This window comes from Diorhabda carinulata, chromosome 5 (genome assembly GCF_026250575.1).
Source record: "Diorhabda carinulata isolate Delta chromosome 5, icDioCari1.1, whole genome shotgun sequence".
Taxonomy (NCBI): Eukaryota; Metazoa; Arthropoda; class Insecta; order Coleoptera; family Chrysomelidae; genus Diorhabda; species Diorhabda carinulata.
The window spans coordinates 16,863,308-16,891,231 of record NC_079464.1 but is presented as its reverse complement, the minus strand read 5'-3'; the positions used below and the strand labels follow the sequence as shown (position 1 = coordinate 16,891,231).

General features: G+C 32.7%; 1 protein-coding gene across 1 annotated transcript in view; it reads left to right on the top strand.

Moving 5' to 3' along the window:
* The window catches only part of LOC130894650 (protein big brother-like), a 109,254-nt gene that overhangs the window by 8,764 nt on the left and 72,566 nt on the right, over nt 1-27,924 (top strand). Inside the window, exon 2 of the mRNA XM_057801589.1 lies at nt 4,567-4,755. Within this exon, the coding sequence (XP_057657572.1) occupies nt 4,567-4,755 (189 nt within the window). The remainder of the gene's footprint in view (nt 1-4,566; nt 4,756-27,924) is intronic.

The following is a 27,924-nucleotide window of genomic DNA, read 5'->3' as shown; positions in this document are numbered from 1 at the left end:
TTTCGCAAACAAATTTTTTTGGTCGGTACAGTCAAGAAGCATTTTTTGTCAAATATGTGAGGAGGGAAGAAATTTCTACCTCATTACGTAACATGATTTTATTTTTATTTTGTTCGTTTTAATATCTACTTTAAGATTATCTTGGCTTGCGGGATCAGAAACTGCCGGAAATATCTATCAAACCAGCTCAAAATCTATTGACTATTCACTAGTCAATGAATATAATCTAGATTAAACGTTTCTTTGTGTAAATACGATTGTTCAATAATGATTAAAATTTTCTATTAATACTTTTTTTTATAAAATTATTTTTTTATATTTATTTTATACACATAATGAAGTTGCTTCTAGAACTCCGATAGTTTCTATACTTTCTGTAGTTTTTATAACTTTTCCTACTCGATTTTTACAAATTATCACAAATACTGAATAAACTGTTTTATGTACTAAGGTGAAGATTAGTCCGTTTTCTTTGAAACAAGAATCTTTTGAGAAATGTTAAACCGTTTCATTCTTTAGACGAAAATATGCGAGTTAAAGTTTAAACTTTTAGTGATATTGAGTATCATCTTTCGTGCTACAAAAAATTTATACCAATACCTGTTAATCATCGAGAAGAATATGAGTCGTAGGCGCAAACCGTAAGTAAAAATTATAATCAATATAGAAAAATAGTATTTCCACATTCATTCTAGATTATATTCATTGACCATAATTTTATTTATCGAAAATGAGGTCGGAGTCAATGGATTTTAAGCTGGTTTGCCGGCAGTTTCTGATCCTGTAAACCAAGACAATATTAAAGTAGATATTAAAACAAACAAAACAAAAACAAAATCATGTTATGTAATATTTTAGAAAAAGCTTGCCTAACTCTCCCGGCCAACAAAATTTGTTTGCGATAATTTTTTCTGAAATCGAAAACACTTTAAGTAAACCATTTCATACCATGAGAGACAAACATTGATCGATTTTTTTAATAATTATTTTTTTTTAATTTTTCTGGCTCTGCAAATCCACGAAACCTCGCGTTTTCAATTCATATAATTTTGAACATACAGGCTATGAGGTAAATTGTTAATTTTATACTTTCCCAATTTTTTTAGCTCTAGAAAATCGAAAAATCATCCGATTTCGAGGAATTTTTATTTAAATATTCGTTTTTACGGCGGATTTACGAAAAAAAAAATTTCGGCCGCTTCTGAACCATCAAACCAAAAAATAATCTTAAAGTAGACTTTAAAACGAACAAAATAAAAAAAATGTTTCATTATTGGTTTAAGCTTATTTAAAAATAGTTATTTATGTTACAAGTGAGTGAAGTAATACTTTTTTTCACGAGTAGGACCATTTGACGGCAATGCCTACGAGTAAAAAAAGTTACTTTACTCACGAGTTTAAAACAAAAAATCTTCTACGTCCTTAGACTTGAACAAATTCAACGAAACTTCTATCAATTTTTATTTTGTAATAGTAATAATAAAAGTACAACTGTGAGCTTTTTTAATTTGAAGTGAAGAGGGCTACTACATTACTATTGGTACTTGAATTGACATTCAATGAGTTCAAAGAAATAACATAGAGACGCCGAAAAGCGTCGAAAGTATGCTTTTTTGGATGTTGTGTTGCGATGAACGAGGAAATTTTTGAAAAGGTATTGATACCTACAACTTGGGTTTTGCATTTTCCATTGCTTGCGAAAAGAAATGATCTATTCTGACATTTGTGGGTCATTGGTTATATTTTTTATAAATGTTTACCAAGTTTAATCCATTGACAAATATTTCACCAACTGTAAATCGACGTTGAATATGAGTTTTTGTATCAGGTACTGTGATAATTAAAATTATAATAATTATTAATATCGTTACACTTCATTTTATGTAATTTTAGTATTTACTGATGTCTTCGTCGTTATTTACCATTAAGGTACCTTTCAGTTTTGAATCAGTCGACCAAACTGTTGAAGACTTTCACGAATATCAAGAAATAAAAATGTAACAGTTTATCGGAGAAACGAATTGATATGAGAGAGAAAGCGTTTTTGATATTATTTTGATAAAACAATTTTATAATTGCGTTAAAAATTAACACGTTTCGGCACTTTTTTAACGCAAAAGCGTGAAAAAATGAACCGTTACGGCACTTTTTTTCACACTTTTTGACCGATTCAGAAATTACATTCTTTATGAATGCAAATGAGTGAAAAAAAAACGGATGTAGAAAAAAATATTTTCAACTTTTTAGTTTGATGTGCTTTAAAAGCGTGTTTTACAGTTTTTTAAAATCATATTATAAGACTTTTACATTTCACACTTTATAGAATATATTTACAATTAATGCTTATGTTACTAAATCTAAATTTTAAGTCCCTTCTGTTTTAAAATTAGTTTATATTAAAATTTTGAAAGACAGTTACAAATTTTGACGTTTCGACTATTTTCAGTCTTCATCAAAATATATTGAAAAAAACTAATTTTAAAACATAAGAGACCTAAACTCTAACCGTATATACTCGCAAAAAAAATTGACTTGTTTTAATATAGTTAGCTGCTCAACACGACTATTTTCGCTACGTATTATTATGTACGTTTAAGCAAATTTCAACTTGAATTGACGCTGTACATCACCGTCAGAATAAATCAGACGTGTCCATATACATATATCTCTAGCATTCTGTGAAGTAAGTGTCGGACTATTTGTTATAAGTGAATGTTTTTATTAATTTGATACTTTACAATGAATTAACTGCAAACAAACATTCAGTAGGAGAATTTCAAATGAATTTGATAAAACAGAAGATGCCAATTCTATATTACGGTTATCAGCTATACATTTCCCAACATTTCTGCCTGCAACAGAATCGAAACCGAACCCAACCAAACGTTGCATTGTATGTGTTACGTCCCAAGCCCGATATTGTACGGAGTCGAGCTTCGTACAATGAATTTGTACGAAGTCCGATCTGTACAAGCCATTTTGTACGAAGCCGAGATTGGCGGACTTCGGACAGAGATGATTGTACGAAGTCGGAGCATCGATACTCACTCGGTAATGAGCGCGCTATTAAGATGTTAGTAAACACAAACGTAGTTATTGTGATTGAAAGTATGTTCTCCGGCTAGTTGGCTACCATCTATTGTTAGGTTATGTTAGGTTAGGTTGCGTGTACTACTTCGGAATAACGCGCTCATTACCGAGTGAGTATCGATGCTCCGACTCCGTACAACCAGCGTTGTACAGAGTCGACTTCGTACAATCATCTCTGTCCGAAGTCCGCCAATCTCGGCTTCGTACAAAATGGCTTGTACAGATCGGACTTCGTACAAATTCATTGTACGAAGCTCGACTCCGTACAAGATCGGACTTGGGACGTAACATATGCATAAAACAAAAAAAGCGAAAGGAATCTCGATACGTATGCGAATCCTGTAATGTTTCCTTATGCGTTGTACCTTGTTTTGCGGTTTATCATACCAAAAAAAATTATTAATGTATTTGTTTGTAAAGAGTTATGTTTTTGAAATACAAAAACTGATTGTTGACTGATCTACATACCCAAACCCGCCGCATCTAAATGCGTCAAACTGCTCCACACGAATAAACTCGCAATCATTGAAACATACGCGCACAGAGAGCAGAATATCCCAAAACGTGTTGCGCAGCGAAAGGGTTAAAAATTTATATAAAAGGCGCAATGAACTTGTGCATACTTGTTACAAAATATTTTAGTTTGGATGGAAGATTGAGTCCTTCTACATTAATTCTGTTAGTACCTTGTCCAGAATTATTTGGTTTAAAACTACAGAAACATCTAAAATTCTCTAACAATCTAGAAGGAAATTTTAACTTATTTACACATTTGGGTAATTTTTTAGAATTGGGGCTCCAGCCAAAAATCGCTTCAAAAAATTTGGAATTGTTTCTGAGGGGACAAATAGTAAATTTAAGGCGGGGGAGACATATGATTTCCATTATTTTAGACAGTACAACTTACATATGATAAATCAATGAATTTCTTTAAAATCGTTAATCATACATTTGAGAAGGTAGTAAAAAGAGGCGAGGGGGAGGATTGTTTATAATTTGGTTAACGTTTACTCGTCTTTTCTCCCTTCTGCCCCGCTCTTATTTTATTAGAACTTTGATGTACATAAACATGTGATATAAGCGATGAACTTTTTTGTTTACACTGATCCGACGATTACTGAGAATTGTATCTCTCCCATATTAAGATATCATTATTTTCACTTCTACAAATTCACATTCTTCCGCTTTTATTCTTATTTATTGGTAGGTAAGCATATATCTTTCTCGTTCAATCTTACTGGTAGAATGAACGTTCGTTTTCATACAGAATGTTTACATTTTTTTAAGAAACGTATCTCCCCCACCTTTAATTATCCAAGTGGTGAAAAATTTTTTGGAGCGATTTTTGCCTGGATCCCCAATTCTAAATAATTACCCACAATTGACCTATTAAAAAAAAGAATGATAGAGATAATTAGCGTGAATGGAATTTCTTGGCGCAAGTATTTCTAATATATGATTATCATTATTTTTCAGGTGCGATATACAGGCTATCGAGATCGACCACAAGAAGAACGAATGGTTCGTTTTCAAAACGCCTGCAGGGAAGGTCACACCGAAATTGCATTTGCAGCTACCGGTACCAACCTACAATTAGTTTTTGCACCACCTACCTCGGGATATATGCCGGAGAAGGAAATCGATTTTGATAAAGAACCGGGCAAGGTAGGGTATTCAATATTTATTTTCTATTAGTGTTTTTGGAATATTATCAAATAATCGTTACTTTAATTTCAATATATTTCAAACGCTTAATTTGAAATTTGATATTAAATAAAGGAGGTTTCCACTACTATTGTACTGGGGCCCTTATTCTTATTGTAGTCTATCGCTGTGTTTTCTAAGATCTAAATTTTGAGTTAGTTCCTATTATTCACGTTTTTTAGAACCTAAATATAAAAAACAAGCCTCAAAGCTTAATTTTTATCACGCGGGTCTCTTCTATGATCTTTATTATGTAATTAAAATCCGATTTAACCCATGAGGAGCAAGTTTATTCGTTTTTTTTGAAGATTTGATTATAAACTAAGAATTATTTTGTCGGTGTAACTATAATGAGCAAGTGAATGATTAGTGACAAATTTTGAGGAATGTGGACTAGATACGTATACAAGGTCCTCGCCTTCAGATTAAAGAGGTGCTTCTGGCGATGCCCCAAACAATTATACTTTTGAAACTGTGGTGTTTCGAGCAATCCAGGGACCTAATTAATTTTTCGTATACGGTAAAAACTGCCTCACGCACGAAGTCTTTTAAATCTGAAGCAAACGGCGTCTGTGGTTAGCTACTACACTGAAATTAATTTATCTCGTAATCTTCGATGTTGGTAGTATGATTTAGATCGAAAGAATTTATTTGAATTGACGTATCCAATTCGTGGAATTACAGGGAATATATTGAAAACATCTTTTAGACCATTTTCCCACACAATGATATGTACAATCAGTGAAACTTGGTATATGAGAATTTTTGTTATAGCTTCGTTAGATTTTAAATACCCCGGATCGATACCAACCTTTAAAGGGCATGGTATCACATATGATACCATCTGTTCAATAATTTTTTTAAAAATCGGCGGGAAACCTTTGGACCTGGTTCTTTCTCTCAGGTCAAGGGAATTTCATTGTGAATGCGTTGGTTACACTGTTTTACGTCCAACGAAAGTTATAACAACATTTATCAACAAAAAACTTCGATAGTTCACATCTCATCAATGAAATGGCGTCTCTTCCTAAAAATTTAAATCGTTTTTTGTTATTGTACAAATGATATAGTGTTTTTTGGAATGCAGTAAATTGCCTTAGCTTCATAATACTGTATTGAATGCAATTATTGAAAAGAAAAATCATGATAACTGATTTTCTGTTTAAGAAAATACATTTTGTGAACGTATCATATTTGATACTTTGCTGGTTAACTGTAAAAGTTGGAATGACTTTTGTTATTTTGTTATTAAATTGTTAATTGATATTTATTATATTATTTTGTGTATTATTATATATATAAATTATTATTTTTAATAAAATTATTTTGAGCTAAGATGCGTTGTTGTCTTAATTTATCTCATCTAACTGATATGATTGAATGTCCCTGGGCCTTGTTTTATCATTATTTAAACAAAAATATTTAACAAAAGCCATCAAAACTAATTACTATCTAAATTTAATGACTTGCGCAAAAATTATTCATATTGATTTAGAATAAAAAAAATTAAAAAGACGAAATGTAAAAAAAGGACACAAAAGATGTGATTTTAACTAAATTCTAGAAATTTTTAGCTAAATAACTATAAATTTCAGTACCTCATAAACCCACAAGTTATCATGTATTATACTTTATTGAAACATATAGTTCAAAAATTGATTAACATCTTACTTGAGGTCTAAATAATAGAAAATCATGACAACAAGAAAAAAAGTCATTGATTAATATCTTGCTAGTTTAAATGTCTTAAATCCAAAACCACAAATTGTCAGGGGAGACAAAACTGTTCAAAAAAATTAGCTAAAAACTTTTTGAGCATTTTCCTTCCTTTTTTTATCCTATGACTACTTCTTAGGCGCCCCTCTATTATTGAAAAAGTTGTTTTTTTCTTCTTTATGATCTTTTTGGGGTTAAGACATTTTCCAAACCTCATGTTGTGCCTATGAGGGATTTAACTATTTTTCCATAAGTTTTAAGCAGCTACTAGTATTTTATATTGAATTAAAATTTAGTTTAGTAAAGAGTTTGCTTCTTCTTAATATAATTGTAACTAAGTAAGTAGGTTCATTTCTTTGATTTTTATAAGTGCGCCAAAGAGTCGTAAACATGGTGATATGTAGAGTCAATTGTAAGCTTCAACTCTTGCAAATCGCTGTACTTCCGTTTTGTTATTTGTATTTCTGACTTATACGAGTATCTACCACGCAAAGGTATCCTGCTTTTCTTCCAGGTATGATTGATACGTAAGTTTCTATTCTCGTGTCTTCCGTATCTGTGAGGAAGCCATAGTGCAAGTAGGCAGCTTCATAAGGATTGGTCTTGTTGGCTGTCGTACAAATTTCAACGTAATCGAAAGGAAATGATATGATGTTTCTTCTTCTCCTCATCTTTTCTACGGCGACGTGCATGGAGTCTACCTCCATCTGAGTGTGGAGATATTTTTGAATAATGGTAAAATTTTTAAGTTTGACCGAATTTATGATGCCGTTTGAGAATTGAACGTCCCTATTTTGATTGGTGCAGCTATCTGACTATAAGATGATAGTTTTATCTTTATCTGCGTGTTATTCAAGGAACTTAACAATTATAGGAGCAAACTCACTTGCATTTAATCCTCCATCAACCTCGCTCCACTAAAAGCACCAGCCTTTGTTTGATTTATTATTGTAGATTGTAAAATTATGCACAAGTTTACTTTTGTAATATATCGTTGATACTTTTGATAATGGGGTCTGCATTACAGATTCCAGGTCCATAAATAACACCATGTATCCTTCATCTAAGAGGTCTTTCTTCGTTTCCTCTATAGCCTCTTGTTTTTTTATTATATGAAGGTCATGGCATAGATCCTTCTTTAGTCTTAACAATCCTATGTTCAGCTCTGCAAAAACCTGGTTAAATAAATAGATAGACCCCTTTAAGTTTGGATTTAATACTTTCCAAAGGTTAAAAAGGTCGCTTTTGGTAGTAAATCACTCCTCCAAGTACTCCTTGTTGGATCTTGCTCTGCAGTAATACAATGGAAGCTTAGGTAGGGTTATCAAAAACATGCTTTCATAAGTGCTGCGCTTGAGGTTTCTCTTTACGGGGCATTCAGGTGGCTGGATAGGGCAAACACTTGTCCCCCAATATTTTAAAGTTGCCGGCACTATAGATAAAATGTTGGAAACATCGTTTACATACTCTTACATGAGTATTGGTATCACTTTTTAGCAAGAAAAATTTGAATGTCATCTTTATTTTTATGGCATTAGTAGGTCAAAATCTGTGTATGTTTTCGGCATGCAGTTAAACCGTGATTTCATTTTTTTTTCTTCTCTTGGAATTTTTTTTCAGTCCACTCATTTTCATCAACTAAATGCCGTTTCTTTTTGGTCATTCTCCCAACTGTGTCATTCACCTGAGCTTCTGGGTTATTTCCGATTTGCTCATTAATGGGTGCGTTCATATCTATATTTTCCACAATGTGATATTCAGTTAACATTGTCCCTTCGTCAAAGGTGTCATCATTTGTCCACAAAACAATATTTTCACTGTTCGAAAATTCATCAGACCTAATAAAAACATTGTCTTTGTCGTCTACTTCATCAAAGTTATCATAATCTTCTTCTTGTGGCACCATGGTGACGTTATTAGAGGTTTCATGGTTTTGAATGCTAACGTACCTTTACGGAAAATAAGTATTTTGTTTTGTTAACAATGGTGACAATCTCTTAAATCCAATATGGAATCACGTACATTGCGATACGCATACCGGCACAATGCCGATTTTGAAACAATAATTTAATTGTTTTTACTGTCGAAACATTAACTTTCTCCAATAAACAAGTAGAAATAACGTTTAAATTTCCATAAATATCCAATAATTTAACAAATATAACAAAAAAAATAATGACTCGGCTTGAATATTTTCCTGTCCGCCATTTTGCATGTACACTGTTGGATATAGAACATTTTCGTTCTTGGCTAAGCTGACCGCGCAGAATTTTTTCTGGATATACCTAATTCCTTTGCCATTCCATCGCTTATTTTTTCCATGCTACCAATAACTCATTTTCGCATCTTTTGGATTTAAGACATTTGCAGATTAAGGTGCTTTTAAACCCGTTAGTTTATTTCTTCTGGTCCCTTTAATCTTTGTTATTACCGAAAATCTAACAAAATCCTTACAAGCAAATAAACCTTTGTACATATATATTTATCTATAAGGTCATAAACTTTATTAGTACCTTCAGTTGATGGAACCGTTTTTATTGTAGGTTGTTATTCATTGGTTTATTGTAAATACCTATAAATTCCAATTTCAAATCTAGTTTATTTGACAAAATCTTGTAATGAAATTTTATGATGGGTCGATTTTTCTTAGAAGCCTTTTTGTTTATTTGGATAATACAATGGTAGAAAGAGCTTCTTGATATTTTTATCTATTCTTAAATATTTTCGAACTAGGTTATTGTTCTGAAAAGTTACGCACGCTGATTCAAGGGTATGGATATTGAAATTAGGGATGAAAATCTTGTTGAATTGATTGTCTTTGTATATAATTACAATAAATTTTTTCTTCTAATCAGTAACGCTGGCAATCAAACCCGGAAAAAAGTGAAACTAACCTCTTAAAGGAAAGCTTACATCATAACGTAGGTTTATAAAAGCTTTGTTCGCGGTAAAATATGTCACCAGATTCATGCGCAGTTTGAACTTATGTGTTTTTCTACGTAATTGTATTTAAAAAATGTGGTAGTTGATTTTGTACTTACAAATGTTAAGAATAAACCTTCGGCCAGTTAATTATATAAATTTTATTATCCAAGCTAGCTTTGAATTCAAGTTATTATTTTAGATGTTCATAAATCGTTCGTGGAGGAACATATGTTCAGAACATATTCTGAACAAAGCATGCGCATTTGACACGTCAAAAATATATTCAGAATACATTCGGAATGTGTCCAAACGAAGCTTTTAATAACAAAAAGCAACCAAGTACCGCACTATGATATGATATGAATCATATAAAATTACTATGAATCTGAAAGTATGGATAACACACGATAATAGACTGATAACCTTCAAATAACATCTAAATTTTTAATAACTAGTTTGCACTTTTGTTCTTATTAATGTCTTTATTTTAATCATATCAAGAATAAAGAAGTATTTCTTATCTTCTCAAAAAGTCATGTTTTTTGTTAGATATACTAGAGCAAAATTGATCTCGACAATTCGATACAGTATACAGGAGAAAATACATAGTTAGCTGGTTGAATACTTCGAGTAAATTGAATTAGCTTCATTTTATGGTGGTTAATTAGTTAGTAGATGCCTAGAAATCGTGGCCAAATCGTATAGGTAATAAACACCTTTGGAACATAACGGAAGAAGACAAAATTAAACGTAACAATAACGAAGCGAAAATGGATGTGGATAGGTCATATACTACGGAAACCAGCAGCTAACAGATAAAAGAAAAAAAGGCTGATATACGAATATGAAGAAGAAATATTAACAAAGAGCTGCAACAGATATACTTAACATGGAAAGAGGCTACAGAAACAAACAAAATCAGAAGAAAATGGAGAGCCCTCGTCAATAAAATTGGACGAAGCCCGCAAAAATGACTCATGAGGATAGCGAGCTCTTCGTTTTACTACAGCTGCTGAAAAACCGACGGGTCCCTTTTGCTACTAGGAGCTATATCACGATGATGAAGATGAGCTAACTAATTACATTCAAACATTTATAACACTGGTAGAAAGTAGCAATGTAGGAGCCACTTTTGATTGTTTCGTCTATTTTTAACTAGAAGTGTGAACTTTTGTATTCAAATTCTCGTTTTATATACCCAAAAACTAAAAAAGACTCAAAAATTAGTTAGCAGCATGAAGAATACTTCGAGTAAGTCGAATAAGCTTTTATTTTGGTAGCTAATTAGTTAATAGACACCTTCGGAACATAACGTAAGAAGACAAAATTAAACGTAACAATAACGAAGCGAAAATGGATGTGTATAAGATAGATACTACGGAAACCAGTAACAAACATAAAGATAGATGCATTAAATTATAATACAACATACAAAAGAAAAAGAGGCTGACCTGTACGAATATGAAGAAGAACTATCGACAAAGAATTGTAACAGATAAACTTAACATGAAGAGAGGCTACATAAATAGAGAAGAACAGAAGAAAATGGAGAGCCCTCGTCAACAAAATTGGACGAACCCCTCAAAACGACTTATGAGGATAACGAGCTCATCGTTTTACCACAGCTGCTGAAACACCTACGGGTCCCTTTTGCTACTAGGAGCTAAATTACGATAATGAAGATGATTTAACTAGTTACATTCAAACTTTTATAACACAGGTAGAAAGTAGTAATGCAGGAGCCGGGGAGACGATTGCCCTTTTGATTGTTTCGTCCATTTTTAACTAGATGTTTGAATTTTTGGATTGAAATTTTCATTTTATATAGCCTAAAAACTAAAAATAACTCAAAAAGTTAGTGAATATATCTAATAAATATTTATTTGGAGCTACTCTTGTATCAGTTTTTTGACAATTGAGCATTTTTTATTAGAAAAAATGTATCAGTGTCCAAACAAAAGCAAGTAGATATACGAAGAGCCGATAATAATGAAAATTTTTGAAAGATAATTTTTTTAAATTCAGTAATATCAGTCTCTACATCTAGAATAGTTTGATGATAGTTATCTAATCTCACATTAGACAAATGGCAACTTATGAGAATTGAAAACAAAATTCTCATAATTTACTTAACAATAAAAAATTGATATAACGACAAAAAACAGAATATAATGGTAATTAGTGCTCAAATAATCTCATATATTTCAACTGGTGATTTAGGATGCTACTTGTACGCGAAGAAAAAGTTTAATTATTAAAAGTATTTGATCCTCTAGTTAATCATGAGCATGACAATCATTTTGCTGGACCAAAGTCTCTTCATAACTAACAGGAGGAATTGGATTGTGTAAAAGTTTGAAATATTCATCTTGATATTATGTTCTCAAATATTCTTTTTTTCCATAATAATTTCGCAAAATTTTATCAGTTTGATGTTGTTTTCGGGCAGAATTAATCGCATTTTTGAGTGAGGAACTAAATTTTAATGAAATTATGTTCACGCTTTCAGGTATTAATTTTCAGCAAACTTATTTTTGAATTTAGATGTTTTATCACTGAATAGAATCTCGAGCAATTACTTGGTAAATATATTTCCAATGGAAATTTTCGAGTTTTGATATAAACAATGGAAGATGGTAATACTCGTGATAAATTTCTATTGGTAACTACACTTTACTACCCATATTTTGATTTGAATGATTTTATCTTATACTTATCAATTTCATTCACTTTCATCTGCAATGTAAAGTGGAAAAAATATTATTGTACATCCCCATAGGAGTAAAATTCAATCAGTCTAGTGAAGATACCAGCAGCAAAATTATGTTATACGTCGCATACATAATGGCGAATATTGACGTTGTAAAGACCTAGCCAATGACGTCGCGACGTTCTTATTGATCGCCGCCGGGACGCCATTCTTGAATCTCCCCGCGTGTACAGTTTTCACAAAATATTCATTTATCCCTTGAAATTCCTAATGCGGATCTTGTAGATTTATTCAACGGGGCGTTTAATAATGAAAGTTCGATTCACATGTTTAATTTTGATTTAATTTTGGAGATAGTAATGTTCAGGACTATGAAGATATGCTAGAGTCATTGGAAATGTAACAAAAAAATATTTTAAGGTCTTTATTCGATTTATATCAAAAACAGTTTTTTGAGTATTAAAGATGCAAATGTTTCAGAAAAAACAAGCTTTTCATATTTCTTCAGAGTGATTTTCTAATTCACTTATGTCTTTATTTGTGAATTACAGTTATACTGAAAATTATTTTAATTTGAATATTTATCCTATCCTTTCACGGTATGATTGTTTTCTTCAACTTTTTACTTCTTAGACCTTTTTATATGGCTCCGTCACCTTGGAACACGACATTTTCCAATTTAAAAAATTTCAATTGCGATTGTTTTGCGATAGACGGACAGTATCGTGTCAAATTTGCCGCACACATTCTTTGTCTATTCGTATAGATTCAGTAATCGAACGAATATTTAGGCGAAGGAAACAAGATAACCTAACGCAACAAATATCCTTTACCATACCCTTGTTTCAATAATTATAAGTTTTGTTTGTAGTTTTTTACATGTTTCATGTATACAAACGAAGGAAACGGCTAAACTGGTTAGTCTACAGACACGCTAGACATCGCTTTTGTAAGAATGAGGCTAGATAGATGACAATCGCTAACCTTTGGCTCATGCGTATTTTTTTTGTAGCAGTGCTAGTCTCTTTACTTAATAGCCACACCTCGTATATTTTTGTTTGAGGTCTGTATGAATACTTAGTGAGGCTTAAATGCTTTTTAAAAAATATTTTTTAAATATATAGGAAAGTTTTTAAATATTTTAGCGATACCTAACCTCAATACTTACCTCAAACACCATGTATTTTCTTATGGACCTTGTACCAACCACTCTACTGTTCAGGTTTCTTTTTTGTTTATGTTTTTTGTCAATTTTCCATATGCTTTTCCACTAATCAACTTTTAACAAGTATATTTCTATTTCCATTTAAGAAATTTCAATTTTTCTTCTATATATTTCTTTATTTGATTCTATTTTCTGTTAATATATATATCAATCAAAATTTGTGTCGTTTGAAATTCGCTTGATTTCTTTCATCTTCTCGAAAAAACAGGCGACAATTTGGTCCGAAGTGATTCGTGCGCGAACAACTTATTGGTTAGACTCGTCTTGAAAGACCCATACAGTCAATTGTTGTTTAGTTTCGGTTTCATACGCTTCGTCGTGTGCCACGATCTTATGGAACTTTTTAGAAGCTAGTAATTTTTTCCGCAATTCTTCGCACCAATCAGTTCGAGTGTTTTTGTCAAATTATGAGATATCTAGCGCTGACAAATCTTTTTGATAGCCAAATGTAATGTTGTATGTCACGATAAGTCACATGACGATGTTTTTTGGCAACGATTTAGGACAATCTCACAAAATTCATCCTGTAGTGAAGTGCGACCCGATTCAATTCGAAAAATCAGCGAAACAAGGCAGCTCGAGGTGGTGCTTCATTATCAAAAGTCGAAGCGATTTGATCGGCACACTTCTGTTGGTTTAATTTACGTCGAAAGTTATAGAAAATCATCGCACGAAAATGTTTCAAGTATTTGTAAACAATTCTGTGAACACGTTCTGAGTACATTCACTATTAAAAATGTTAAACTTTATATGTAAATTAAAGTGTTCAAACTCCTTGGAATAAACACATACAAATACTTCACGTACGGATTGATAAATTCCTACAGTTTCAGAAATCGCACGAATTAAGTATTCGTGCGATATACCAATTGTCAGATCGGGTTACAGATTTTTTCCATATTATGTTTTGATGTAAAACCAGTTGGAAAAATTGACGAAGAGGTAGGGTAAATAGGTTTTAAGTTACTTAAAATGACTCTATAAAAACCCTATAATGGGAAGGGTTCAATAATTTGAAAAAATATAAGTTTGTCAGTATCAATGAGTGACCATGGTAAGTTTTAAAATAGATTAGTTAAAAATATTCTCACACTAATGCCACACTCACAGTTTTTTCTATTATCTATATCTATTATTTTTGCAATTTTTATGTGTGTATTCCATTTTGTAGACATTGTATATTACATAAAATGAAATCTGGTGGTGCCCTGGTACGAATTTAAAAAAAATCACCCATATCCTGTATGTGAAGTAACTATATTTAAATAGAATAAACGAATAACATCGTACATAAAGAGACGATAAAAATAAACATAATTGTTAAGATAAACCGCCGATTATTTTCATCTGACTATGAAAATCTAGTGTTGTTGGCCGTACGTGAAAAATCTAGAGCTAAATAGGCGCCTGATGCATCATAAACCGATTTTACGAGGATTCGTTAAGACAAAGTATGGCACAGATACAATAAACATGAAGCTTTAAACTATACACAAATTTTACTTGTGAGGTGCCGCACTTTATAGTGTACCCCAACCATCCGTCACATATGCCACAAAACTGTTCTTACTATTTTTATAGCCAAAAAGTATATCCTTACATCTTGTGTTTAAGTTTTCTGACGACTTGGGGTATCAAAATTACCGGGTATGTTAACATTTCAACCGCAACATATTTAGAATATTTGTCAGACCTATTATCAAAAATCAATAACTCGTGGCATATGAAACACGTCTAAGAACTTTGTGTCAACACGCCAATTAGATTTTGATTTACAAACTGGGTATAGTTGTTCAAATATCAATTGCAGATTATAAAAATCCCTTGCCGACTATTTTGTTTGATCCAACTACCATAGGCGTAGATACCTCATTTTATAAATTTATTATTTTATACGAGAAAGTATTCGTTAAAAGGAAATCGAATCATTATAAATTGGAAGGCATTATACGCCGTTATTTAGACAGATGAACTTAAATGTGGTTCTACTTGTAACATGGAACAAAATCATTATTATACCTCCTTATTTTGCTACAACTGAATATTAAATTATAAAACGTAAATAGACGAGTAAAATGTACCTAACTGTAAGGGAGTTTGGTTTAAACAGGGTATAAGGCGTGAAATGAACCCTTTTTGTACCCCATCCATCCGTTTTCTTTTTCTAGAAAACTAAATTTCAAAACAAAAACCATAAAGGAAAATAAATTCTTTGCAAATAAAACTTTTCAATTCCAAAGTATCCTTATAGATAATAATGGTAGTGAGAATCGTCGGAACCAGACTCATCATTTGATTGAATTATGATGGGTCGTAAAGAGAGTGATACCACAAAATCATCTTCTTTGATAACATTTCATTTATTCTTATAACTTACTTCTTATTAAGAAGATATAAAAGGCATTAAACATTTTAACTCCTTATTATTAGTTTTATTGAAATTAATAGTAAGAATGGATTCTGTTTCATATTAGCTTCTAAGATGATATTTTGAACAACTACAATTTCTATTGTTTCATCTATAACAGTTAAGAAAATTCAATAATAGATTGATTTGTCAATGTTTCTACTTGGAACCATTCAATCAAAACAATATTACTTTTTTCTTAGTGACCCTCCTCCACCAAAAAGATAGATTGCATGTCATATAAAAAATTTTCTTGTACGACCTCCCGCTTCTGAGTTATAGGCATTTAAAGTTGTGAAATCAGATCTTATGTTTAAGTATCTTTTCTAAATTTAACATTAGAACATTATAAATTTTCATTGGATGATTACGTATGTCCATGTAGGGTGTTTCACTGTATAAATAATTGTACAATACTATCTTAAGGTCAGGGGTGGCTCATGCCCAATGGTTAACAATCCACAACTCTTACAAGGACAACTTGTACAAACTAAAGATGGCACAAATGAATTTTTCAATCGATTTTTTAACAAAAAGAAACATTTAACTCGATAAAATTAATGGTTTAGGAAATATATAGATTTTTAGATCGTTGTACATGCCAAGAAAACCATTCGCCATGAAGAAACATTCTGAAGAAAATTATAATAATAAATAAACTATCCAAGATCATATTACTGGCATAAGGAAAAACATGAAGGCGATTAATAATTAAAATATGTCTATTAGCATGGCCACCACGTTCGCCTGAATTAAATACAATGGATTTATTTTTTGGATAGCTTAAAAGCTTGGTATGTGCAACATTGGCAAACACAAGGAACAGAATGATAGATACAATAAACTTCTATTATGACTTCTATAAGGCAGAATCTTGGAATGCTCTTCCAAGTTCAAAGAAATATACTTCGTAGACTCTGGAAGTATGTACAAGTGTTGGGAACATTTATTATAGTTTTTGTTCCATTTTTATTTGATAAGTTGTAGGCTAACTAACAAAATTTTTATACATTTCAATTTTTTCCTTATGTTCGATAATATGGCAGTTCAATTACAAATGTTTGATTGCGTTTTATTTATAAGTATTTTCAATATATAATTACAATTTATGATAATTTTCTTCAGCATGTCTCTCTATGGCGAACAGTTTCTTTAGCATGCACAACTATCTAAAAATCTACATATCGATTGAAAAATTCATTTTTGCGATCTTTAAATTGTAGAGATTGTCCCTGTGAAAGTTACGGATTGTTAACTTATAATTAAATGTAAATTCTGATTTCGCAACTTTAAAGTCCTATAACTCAGAAACGTCGTCTCAATAAAAAGTTTTAAGGAGTAAAATGTTGTGGAAATTTATATTCTAATTAATATATAAGAGAAATTCACTTGTATATGTAAAAAAAATATTTCATTGAAATAATAGATTTGCAATTATTCAATAGGTACGGTATTAAGATGTTTTCTAAAGATTCACAACCTCGAATTGGTAACACTGCTTTATTTTATAACATATTCATTGGGCGATAGTAGCTTTTCGTTTAATTTGGTTTGAGATTTTATTACTCCAGAGCAACGTTTATAAATTGTTGAAATTTGTTATTAAAGTATTGATTCTTATTGTTAAACGTGTGCACCTCTATCTTTAGATGATGTACATAATCGTCCATTAGAGCGATGCAAAACAGTGTAGACTAAAGAAGCTGTACGGAGAAGCTTGAAGAAGACACAAATCAAACAATTCGTCATCATTTTCAGAAACTAGGATTGTGTCCTTCCACTTTATGGAATTTGAGAAAGGATTTTCGCTTCAGAGCTTTCAAGATTCAACTTATGCAAGAATTAAAGCGAAACGACCATCGCATGCGCCGCAAATCTGCCGAATGGGCTGAAACCCAAACTGATATTAAATTGGATATCCATTGAAACTTTTCTCCTCTGATTAACCCTATTTTTGGTTGAATTAATTTGTAAATAAGCAGAAATGTCACATTTCCAATGAGAATAATCCACAAGTTTTTGTAGAAAGAGTATTACATCCACAAAAAATTACTATTTGGTGCATGATGATTGAAATTTTACTGTTAATAGTGAACGGTATAGGGACATGATTAGAATTTTTTCCGTACCTCAATTAGCTGCCACTAATCTTGCTGAAATGAGGTTTCCAACGAACGAAGCCACATGCCATACAGAGCGCGCTACATTTGATTTACTCCAAGAAAATTTTAATAAAAGAATAACCACTAAGATCGTGTGGTTTAATCCCATTGAATTATTGTCTTCGGGATTATTATAGTCACTTATCAACGTCAATAAACCAGAAATAACTGAACATCTGAAACCAAGAGTTATTGGCGAAATACGACCGCATACGCTGTGAAAAAGTTTGGAAAAATTAGTGTTCTAGATTGTATGCGCTATTTGTCGCGATTAGATCCATACAGTCAATTGTTGTTTATTTTCGGGTGTATATGCATAGATTCATGATTCGTCGCCTTCCACGACCTTATTAATGTCTCTTACGCACCGTGGTTGATTTTTTTCAGCTTTCTTTCCACCAATAGACACGAGCTTTTTTTTAATGAAATTATGCAATATTTAACGCGAACAAATATATTTGACGGCCAAATGTTTTTACAATATCGAATCTATACCTGTGGAACTAACGCCCAATTATGCCTCAATCTCACGGTTTATCACATGAAGATCTTGCAATATCAGTTTACGCACAACATCGATGTTTTCTGGCATAACAGATAATTTTGAAGGATGTTCATGAAATTCATCATGTAGCAATGTGCAACCACGATTGAATTCGGAAAAACAAGTGGCTAAAGATGGTGCTTCAACCATCACCAAAACTCGGCACACCGCTGTTAGTTTAATCTACGTCAAAGTCATAAGAAATCATAACACAAAAATGTCCGCAATTTAATTCTATATTTTGATCAAATTGAATGTTTCAAGTATCTGAATAACTGAACTGAAATGACATTCGTATGAAAATAGTGTTTTCTCCATTAAAAATGTCGAACTTTGTGATGTCATTGTCATTGACATATTCACCGCAACTTCCTTGTTTGTTTATGTGTGACACTTTAATATCTGAGGTTATATTCTTCTTTTTTGAATTTATAAAACTAACATAAAAATTTTTGTTGAAAGATATTTCAATCATAAACAGATTAGATCAAATGTAAAGTGTTGGTTAATCGTGAGCTTACGTGCATTGTTTCTCCCATAAAAAAACAACCAGATCTCATTATTTTTTCAAAAAAAACTAGCACATTATTATCGGATTTATTAAACATGTTTACAGATTTTTTTGTTTTTAAATTGAATTACTCATCACACGACTGAGAAGATTTCGGCTCATACTATTAAAATGACATCAATTTTTGGTTTTATACAAAACTCACACACCTGGGTGGCATCTGATATTAACGGCGAACCTGAACTCGATCTCCAATATTAATTATAAACATGAAAACATTCCCAGGAAACGGGAAACCACTGAAAAAGGATCTGTTGTTTCGTACATGTTACTTGTTAACCACAAATTTCGATATTTATTATCGACTATCATTCACATGACGACTATATATAATATATTTTTCGTTAAATATTTGTTGGATATGCTGATAAGTATTCCAAATTAAATTAATCTCAAGAATATGATGGCAATTGTTGATATATAGTCCGATCAAATTAGACCAAAATATAAGAGTGAAGCTACATAAACTCCCATCAAGCTGAAAATCACTAAAATTGTTTAATATACAATTGAAAATTAAATTTTGAATGTTCCCCTTCATTTCCGCGCATGGAAAAATTTTTATTCAAGGTCAAAGGTCAAAAAAGCAATTAGCAATTTTGTAGATCATAAAATTATCTACAAAAAACGTATTTCTACTTTTTTTCTTACGAGCCACCATTTCTGAGATATAACGATTTAAAAAGTTATAATGTTTCAGATTTACTTTCCTATTTAATGGCTATAATGATTGCACGAGAAATACCAAAGCTGCAGAACAACATCGTCGAACTTTAGCAACATCTTCGTCAATTAATAATTTATTTGATGAACTTATGACAGTTCCCACCAGTCAACAGAAATTTCTTTCAAATACTCACAACAACTCTCGGTTCATTTCAATGTTGTAAGAAAAGTTTACTGCTGAAAATATATTGGTGAAACCATTAAATACAACTTTTACAACTTTTCGAATCATTATATCTCAGAAACGGTGGCTCGTAGAAAGAAAGTATTAATACGTTTTTTGGAGATAATTTTATGATCTACAATTTTCGTCTATTTTTATGATAATTTTTTTTTCACCTTCGATCTCGAATAAAATTTTTTCCATACACGGAAATGATGGGGAAAATTGTATTTTAAACAATTTTACTGATTTTCAGCTTTATGTAACTTCCAATGTCTAAATTGACGGAATTAATATGAGTGCTGCAAGGCTACAAAGTAACCAGAAGTAATTCCAAACTTTGCGATGCGAGTTTAATTTTTTTAACTAACGTATTGAGAGAAATGAAGTATAAAAATGTGTTATTTATGCATTATCTTTTGCTCATATTTATTCATCTTCTAACCATTCACCCATTTATCTTTATAAACATTCAGGCTATTTCAATTTATTTGTACTAAGCTTATCCTATTTTCAACACCGATAAACTCATATAAATAAACTATAAAAAATAAAATAAGCATCGCAAGAATGCTCCTTTGGATCCACTTAAAATCTACAGGGTGGTCCGTATCGGGTGCAGTAGCACGTCAAAAGTATTCTTCCGCATGACCGAAGATTGTAATGCTATACCAAGGGTGATATTCCTTTCTTTATACAGTATTATGTTCTCTCAAGTATGCACATATATGTATCACTATCGACAGATAATACTTCCAATGAACATGAACGAGATGGGTATTCAGAGAAGTAGGTTAGGGTGGTCAAACGAATATATATTTTATCTACACATTAGAGAAAAATAAGTTTTTTATTAATTTTGTATGAATTTTCTTCTCTTGTAGCTCTGATTTAGCGTATAGCAAAGTATGCCTTAATTTATGGTAAGAACTTTATACAGGAAGGACAATGAGGCACTATTAGTATTATTTTAGTAGTAATCCACGTAACAATTCAGAAAGTGATAATTTGCTGGATTACGAGAGCCCTACAAGTTACGTACAATCACTTTTGGATTGTGTTATAAAATATTTTTTAATGTTAAAAAATAAAGTAAACAATTATCTATCCCATATAGATTTTACGATGAGCCCAGTCTTGCACCAAGTATGTACAACTTTGGCACTAGCTTTGAAGCCGTTATTTTGGTGGGACTCTGGGATGATAACAATGTCCCTCGCTTGGTTTGCAAGCCTGATCCAGGCCTGGTTGCCTAAATAAACCCAAGACTGGTCTGCATCCCTGGGACAGGCTGATTGCTTGTAAAAATAGATTTTTAATATATTGTTAATAAAATTGTAATTTTATGACAAATTTCTATTAATACACTCTACTAGTTAATGTACATAAAAATATTAGTTAAATAATTAAACATATACAGAGGTGACACTATTTTTTATCCTATTTTTTATTGCCTTTTATGCATAAGAGAATTTTATTCATATTACTTTTAATATTTGTTTACCTTTTATGGATAAGACGTAAGAACAAAATTTTATATAGTTAATCAGAGTTTAGTCAGGCTAGGGTGAATATGGGATGGCCGAGATAAGTTTACATAGAGTTCGGTGAGGCTTGGCTGACTATAGAATGGCCGGGGCTAAGTCATCCAAAATTCAATTAGGCTTGGGCCATTATCGGTTTGCCGTTAGGCTGGGCGTCCCAGAGTCGGCCCAAGCTAAGCCCCGTTCAAATCTGGGGGCTCCTACAAGAGATACTATAACAATCAGTCTTATGATTACATAATTTTTTGATTATTAATTACACAATTATAACAATTAATTACATCAATATTGAAATTAGAATCAGTAATTTTATCAGTTTTTCAGTTATTTAATTCGTTACGGACTCTTTTAATATGAAGGTATGAATTTCGTTTACACTACATAGATATCAAAAATCGTCCCCAAAGTATCAAGAATTGTTCCGGAATTAAAAAAAACTTTCACAAAAAAATGTCTTACGAAATGAATCAACAATTCATTGGTTGGAAAAACATGGAAGAAGACGTTAGAAATTACGTAAAAGAGTGTCACGACTCTCAGGTAAACAAAGCAAAACCAAAAAAATTATTTTTAATTATTCTCATTCATACATCTTGTATTATGGGTTAATGCATGTCACTTCTTTTCTTAACTCAAGCTCACTACACATTATTTCCCTCCAGTTTTTCTGTTTTTTAACTATTTTTTTTTCGTTTCGAGTGTCCCAGCCATTGGCTTTTTTAATCTGATTATAGTTTCTTTGTTTCAAATTTCATTATTTTATAATTTCCATCACTTACCTTTTTAGGTTGTATTATTTTTTAGTCCGTCTGCTGATTCGACTACATCTTGTTTTCTTTCCATTAATGAGTCTTTCCTTCAATCGACTCCAATTCCCTTCGACTAACTTCCAGCTAAATACTCAATATTGTTTTTAAGCATCTACACCTCATCTTATTATTGCTAAATTATCTGAATATACAATTTTTTTACGCGTTAAATAAAAATTTTTCATCGAAAAAAAACACCAAAAGTCTCCATTTTTCTCAGTGACTGACTTTGCGTTCGACAAGTACTAATTTCAGATTGATTGGTCATTACTAGGTTTTCACAAAATCCATTAAACATTAAATTAACCTGTTTTATCACATTTTATAAGGATAGGTTTTATAAGGATGTCTTCATTCTACATCATTGGCTGGATGTTATTTTAATAACAATATTCAAATATGTTTGTTACCTGCTTCATTCCCACATCTAAATATCTATTAACATCGACAGTTCAAATAATAACAAACATACAAAGGTGTCCAATTGACAGATACCACCCGTGATCAACTATTAGAAACCATTTCGAACCCCTTAAATTTTCTGTTTCATACAGATGTTCCTTCTGTTAAAAAAGTGTTAATGGCATAATTTTCGCACGCCTTTTCTATATTGAAATAGTAACAGTGTGAAAGAAGGGTAGAATTGAAAAAAATATTTCATGCTGATTTGGTCCGTGCCCACTGGACTAGTGAGTTTTTGTTCTAATGGGTCCCCCAGGGAAGAAATTTGATTTTATATATTTCATTCAGAGGGAATTTTTCATTTAATTGAATTATTGGCAAGTGAATTTCTAAAATATGACAGGGGTTATTTTTATGTAACAATTTTTATTTTAAACGAAAAAAAGTAAACAAATGTTTTGTTCAGAAAACGAAATTTCTACAATAATCGTACAATTTTGTGACTGATCGCACGTTGTCGCACCGACGACGTATCTTTCAAATATCTGCCCTTCAAATGTTGATAGTAGACTCTGCACCTACTATGTTTGTAACGGGAATCGTAGTTCTATTCTGAAAACGGTTATCACTTTCAAAAAAGGCAGCATATGTGCAAAATTCCCACTTTCCATACGGGGAAGTAGTGACGGAAAATAACGATATCGGACTCATCCGTAATCAGAATTAGACTCTAAATCTGTGGTGACCACGCCCTGTGTCTTGCATTTAATGATACTAATTACACGAACACATTTCGTCGAATAACTTCCTCAATAAAACATTAATTCTTCCACACCTAACTGGACGATACCTGACCTAGGGAATTCCAAGTTACATTCTTTTGGGAATTCCAAGTCTCTTTTGAATATCCTATTATCTTCTCCGATATATCTAGGTCACGTTTCAGGAAAAACCAACACACTTATACAAACCCATGCAAGACGTTTTGAATCAAAGAAAAACTCATTTTCTCTCGGGATAGCAAAGCGAGCAGCTCTCAAACGCCTTCTACTAGAGGCCTCAGCTCGTAAGAGGGGTCTAACTCAATCTCATTGCGGTGCTCTTGGTGTATCGAAGTGGGCCGAGCATGTTTGCTTTACACAAATTAAAGTGTTTAAAACATTCCGAACTCTTGCCTAAGACTGTGTGCATGGAATAATAAAATAAGGTTTCGGTTAATTTTTTTTGGTTTCCGAGGAACAGATGTGGGCATTCGTATTACGATTTTGGCGGTGAAATTTTTCGTTCATTGTAAGACTGACAGAAGCAAAAACATTTACAAAAGCATTTTTATTAATCAAGAACGAAAGTTAGAAATTCGAAGGCTACAAAAAACGGCTTTAACCATAAATATGCCATCTAGAGCTTTGCCGACGTTTTTCTGGTGCATCGGCGTGCAGCTTCCGGGAAACTAGAGCTTCTACGTTCCAGGCTAAGTGACTGCAAAGCTAAAATTTTAAGCAATTGACGGAACTGACTCACCATGGGTGGTATCTTCTTAATTTGACTTCACCATGCCTGGAGAGAATGAGAGCTGTCTTGAAAAGCAAGAATACGAGCCAGAGCGCCAGCTAGAGGTCCACGTCTTACCAGAGAACATCGAGTAGCAAGATTGGAATTTGCTCGAGAACACGCAAATTGGAATAATCAAGATTGATCCAATTTTTTAATCACGGATGAATCAAGATTTTGTCTGTATTTATCAGATAGGCGTGTACCAGTAGGTATATAGGCGACGTGGTGAACGACACGATCAGGTTAATTTTTGTCAAACTGAAAGCTTTGGTGGTGGCTCTATCATGTTTTGGGGAGGAATTTCTTTCGAGGGTCGAACGGAGTTAGTACCAGTGAATGATGGAAGACTAAATGCTGACAGTTACATAACCAATATCCTAGAACACCATGTAGTGCCCTATATGCCTCATATCGTTGACAACTCTGTGCTAATGCACGATGATGCTTGTCCACACGCTGCTAGAATGGTTCGGCAGTACTTAGAAGAGGTCGAGATATCTGAATTGGCCTGCACGTAGCCCGGACCTTAATGGATGGCAAATTCAGCAACATTCGGCACCAATAAGAACACTAGATGATCTTCAAAATGTTCTCTCGCTACCATCTGTCAAAATTTCAAATAAATCGGTGCTGCATTAAAGAATTCGAAGGGGAAATGCTTGAATACCTGGCCTAATCGGAGCGCACTGGTTTCTATGAGCAACTGCATATGTATATATTTAACTTCTTATAAAATTTAGAAACTGGCCCGACAACTATGTTGAATACTAGAACAAAAGCTGCAAGAGATTTACAACAGCATTAAAAAAATAAATTGCTCTCCGCTTTACAACTGGCGACAAAGGCTTGCCTGGGGATATAAATTAAAAACTTCACATTTCAAATTAGGGCTCGATCTATTGTATCCAACTGCCCACCATTCCGCTTTTGAATTTTTAATGTGTATTGGATTTAAATGACTAAAAATGAACAATCACTGAAACTAAATAATGTTGGGTATAATAATGTAGTTAATTTTATAGAAAAAAGTCTAATTTCGAAAAAATTACTCATTGCAATTGTATTCATGGCTTTGGATTTACATCTGCGAATATTGCAGTCAAAAGCAAATGAGGGAATATTATTTTTGTGGTTAACGAGAAGTAATGGGCATGTCTTACACATTTCAGCCAATATTATGATACTTGAACTTTTCTTAATAAAATTAGATTTTCAAAATATAATATGCTTGACTAAAATTAACGATTTTCTCTCACATATCCAACAATTTTTTTGTACCAACTGATCAAACTTTCAATTTTTCATCTCACGAATAAGCATAGAATGGAAAATACGTAGGTACAAACCACTGAAACTGAGACTAATTGTAAAACTGACTGGATGGTTTTCACAGGATTTTCATGCGTTCACGCTTCGCCAGTTCCTTGATTTGTGTCGGTGTTTTGTTGCGCGAAAAATTGATTTTTTTGCGCGACGTCCATATGTACTGGTAGCTCCACATTGGAACAGTGAGGCTCCGCAAAAGACTTGAACGTTAGTATGACAGATTTTGAAGCATTCACGCTTGCTCCCATATGGTAGTCCCATCGGCCTTATTATATTTTCTGCATTGTTTAGAAATCCTAGTAGAATGAATTGAAATAGTAGTACACGCTCCGAATAATAAATCAGTTGAAACTGGTCGATGAAAATATACATCCGCTAACTTGAGTTGGTGGGTTGATCCAGTTCGAGGGTTGGTGCGTAAGTTTTGAGATAGACAAATAAAAACAAATATTTCTAACTGGATATGGCTGTTTTGTTCCTTAAAATATTCGTCATTAAAATCAGAGCACTTTTGCATGCGTTTGAATCAATTTTCCAGGTACCTCTAAAACATATGATTTAATCTGCGGGAATAGGAAGAAATCATTGGGTACCAAACAAGGACTGTACGAAGGATAACCCATCAATTCTGTGATTGGTTTCCTTGATTTTTTCGAAAATAATTACACTGTCTGACGCGCATTTCGATAACCAACTTATCGTCTTCAAAGAATGAAAAGAAAGCTGTATACCTTGGTGTAGTGTAGTGGTGGTGTAAACAGTGTATTCAGTATCGTTTCCATTTGCAAAAAACAAAACGAATATAATCAATGTATGGAGATTGAACATAAATAACATTCACACATTCACAATACAGGGTGTCTCAAAACTATTTCGAGAGTGAATAAGTAGTAAACAAGGCGCGCTGGTCGTTTACTAGCGCCTCTCTCAAATATTTCGTTGCTATCATGCCGTACACGGGAGAGCAACGCTCGTTTTGCGTGTGCGCGTATTTCGTGAACAATCGATTACTTACTCGAGTTCGACGGTTGTATAGGTTACATTATCGACAGAGCGATGCAACAATTTTAGCTTGTATCCAGATATTCAATACTACTGGAAACACTATTGGCGAAATTCATCACGGCCGTCCAAGGACACCAAGAACGCCTGAAAACAAAATGATTACGTTTTAAGATTGAATTTTGTGAATGCAATGTAGAGATATTTAACAATTTCTTCATTTTCTTCAGCGATGAGACACATTTCATTTGGATGGATACGTAAATCGCCAAAATGTTCGTTTTTGGGGAGAAAAGAATCCACAGACCTTACATAAACGCACGTTGCATAACTCAAAAGTCACCGTGTAGGTCGCTATGTCGCCGAACTACATTATTGGACCCTACAGTTACTGTAACTTCTGCACGCTTAGTCGAAATGATAAGCAATTTTTTCGGGTCTCAACTGGAACATCGCACACCACTTTTTAGCTGCTTGCACGAGTCGTTCCCAGAAAAGGTGATTTCACGAAGAGGTGATATTGAATGGCCACTTCGGAGCCCTGACTTGACCCCTTGATGATTTTTTGTGAGATTATCTTAAGAGCGTGGTCTTCGAGAATAATCCACGAAATTTGACAGATTTAAGAAACAATATTGAAGAAAAGATCACGAGTATTCCTCGACCACTTCGTCAAAAAGTTTTTGAAAATGAAGCAGGAGTGCCGGGTAACGATGATCGTTATTTAAAATTTTGTTTTTCATCTCTTAATTCATACCAATAAATATATATAAAAATAGATACTCACTTACTTACTTACTTACGTACTTAAACCACAAAAGTATATTCCGAACCAAAAATGACTAAGTAGAACTATAATTATTCTGTTGTTCAAAATTCTTTTTTAGAACAAAGCTGATACAAAGAATGATTGAGGGTTTTCCAATAAGGAATTGAAGTACATTCAAAACATTTATGAATGGAACTTGACTTCGCTCATATAGCAACCGCGGGCACATTTGCAGCGGTTGATTCGTTGGACCCAATTTTCCATGATTCGATCACTCATTTCGGCCGAAACGGCTGCTATTTCGCGTTCATTATTGATTTTGAGCTCTTCGAACGTCGTCAGCTTATTAACTTAGACCAATGATTTGACGTAGTCCCAAAGAAAAAAATCTAGAGGCGTTAAATCGTACGAACGAGATGGCCAATCGACTGGTCCATTTTTTGAGATAACACGCTCATCAAACTTGTTCTTCAATAAATCGAATGTATTCTAATTCGGGCCAAAAATAATCGATAATCATGGTGCGATAACGATCACCATTCACAGTAACGTGGCGACCACTATCATCGACGAAA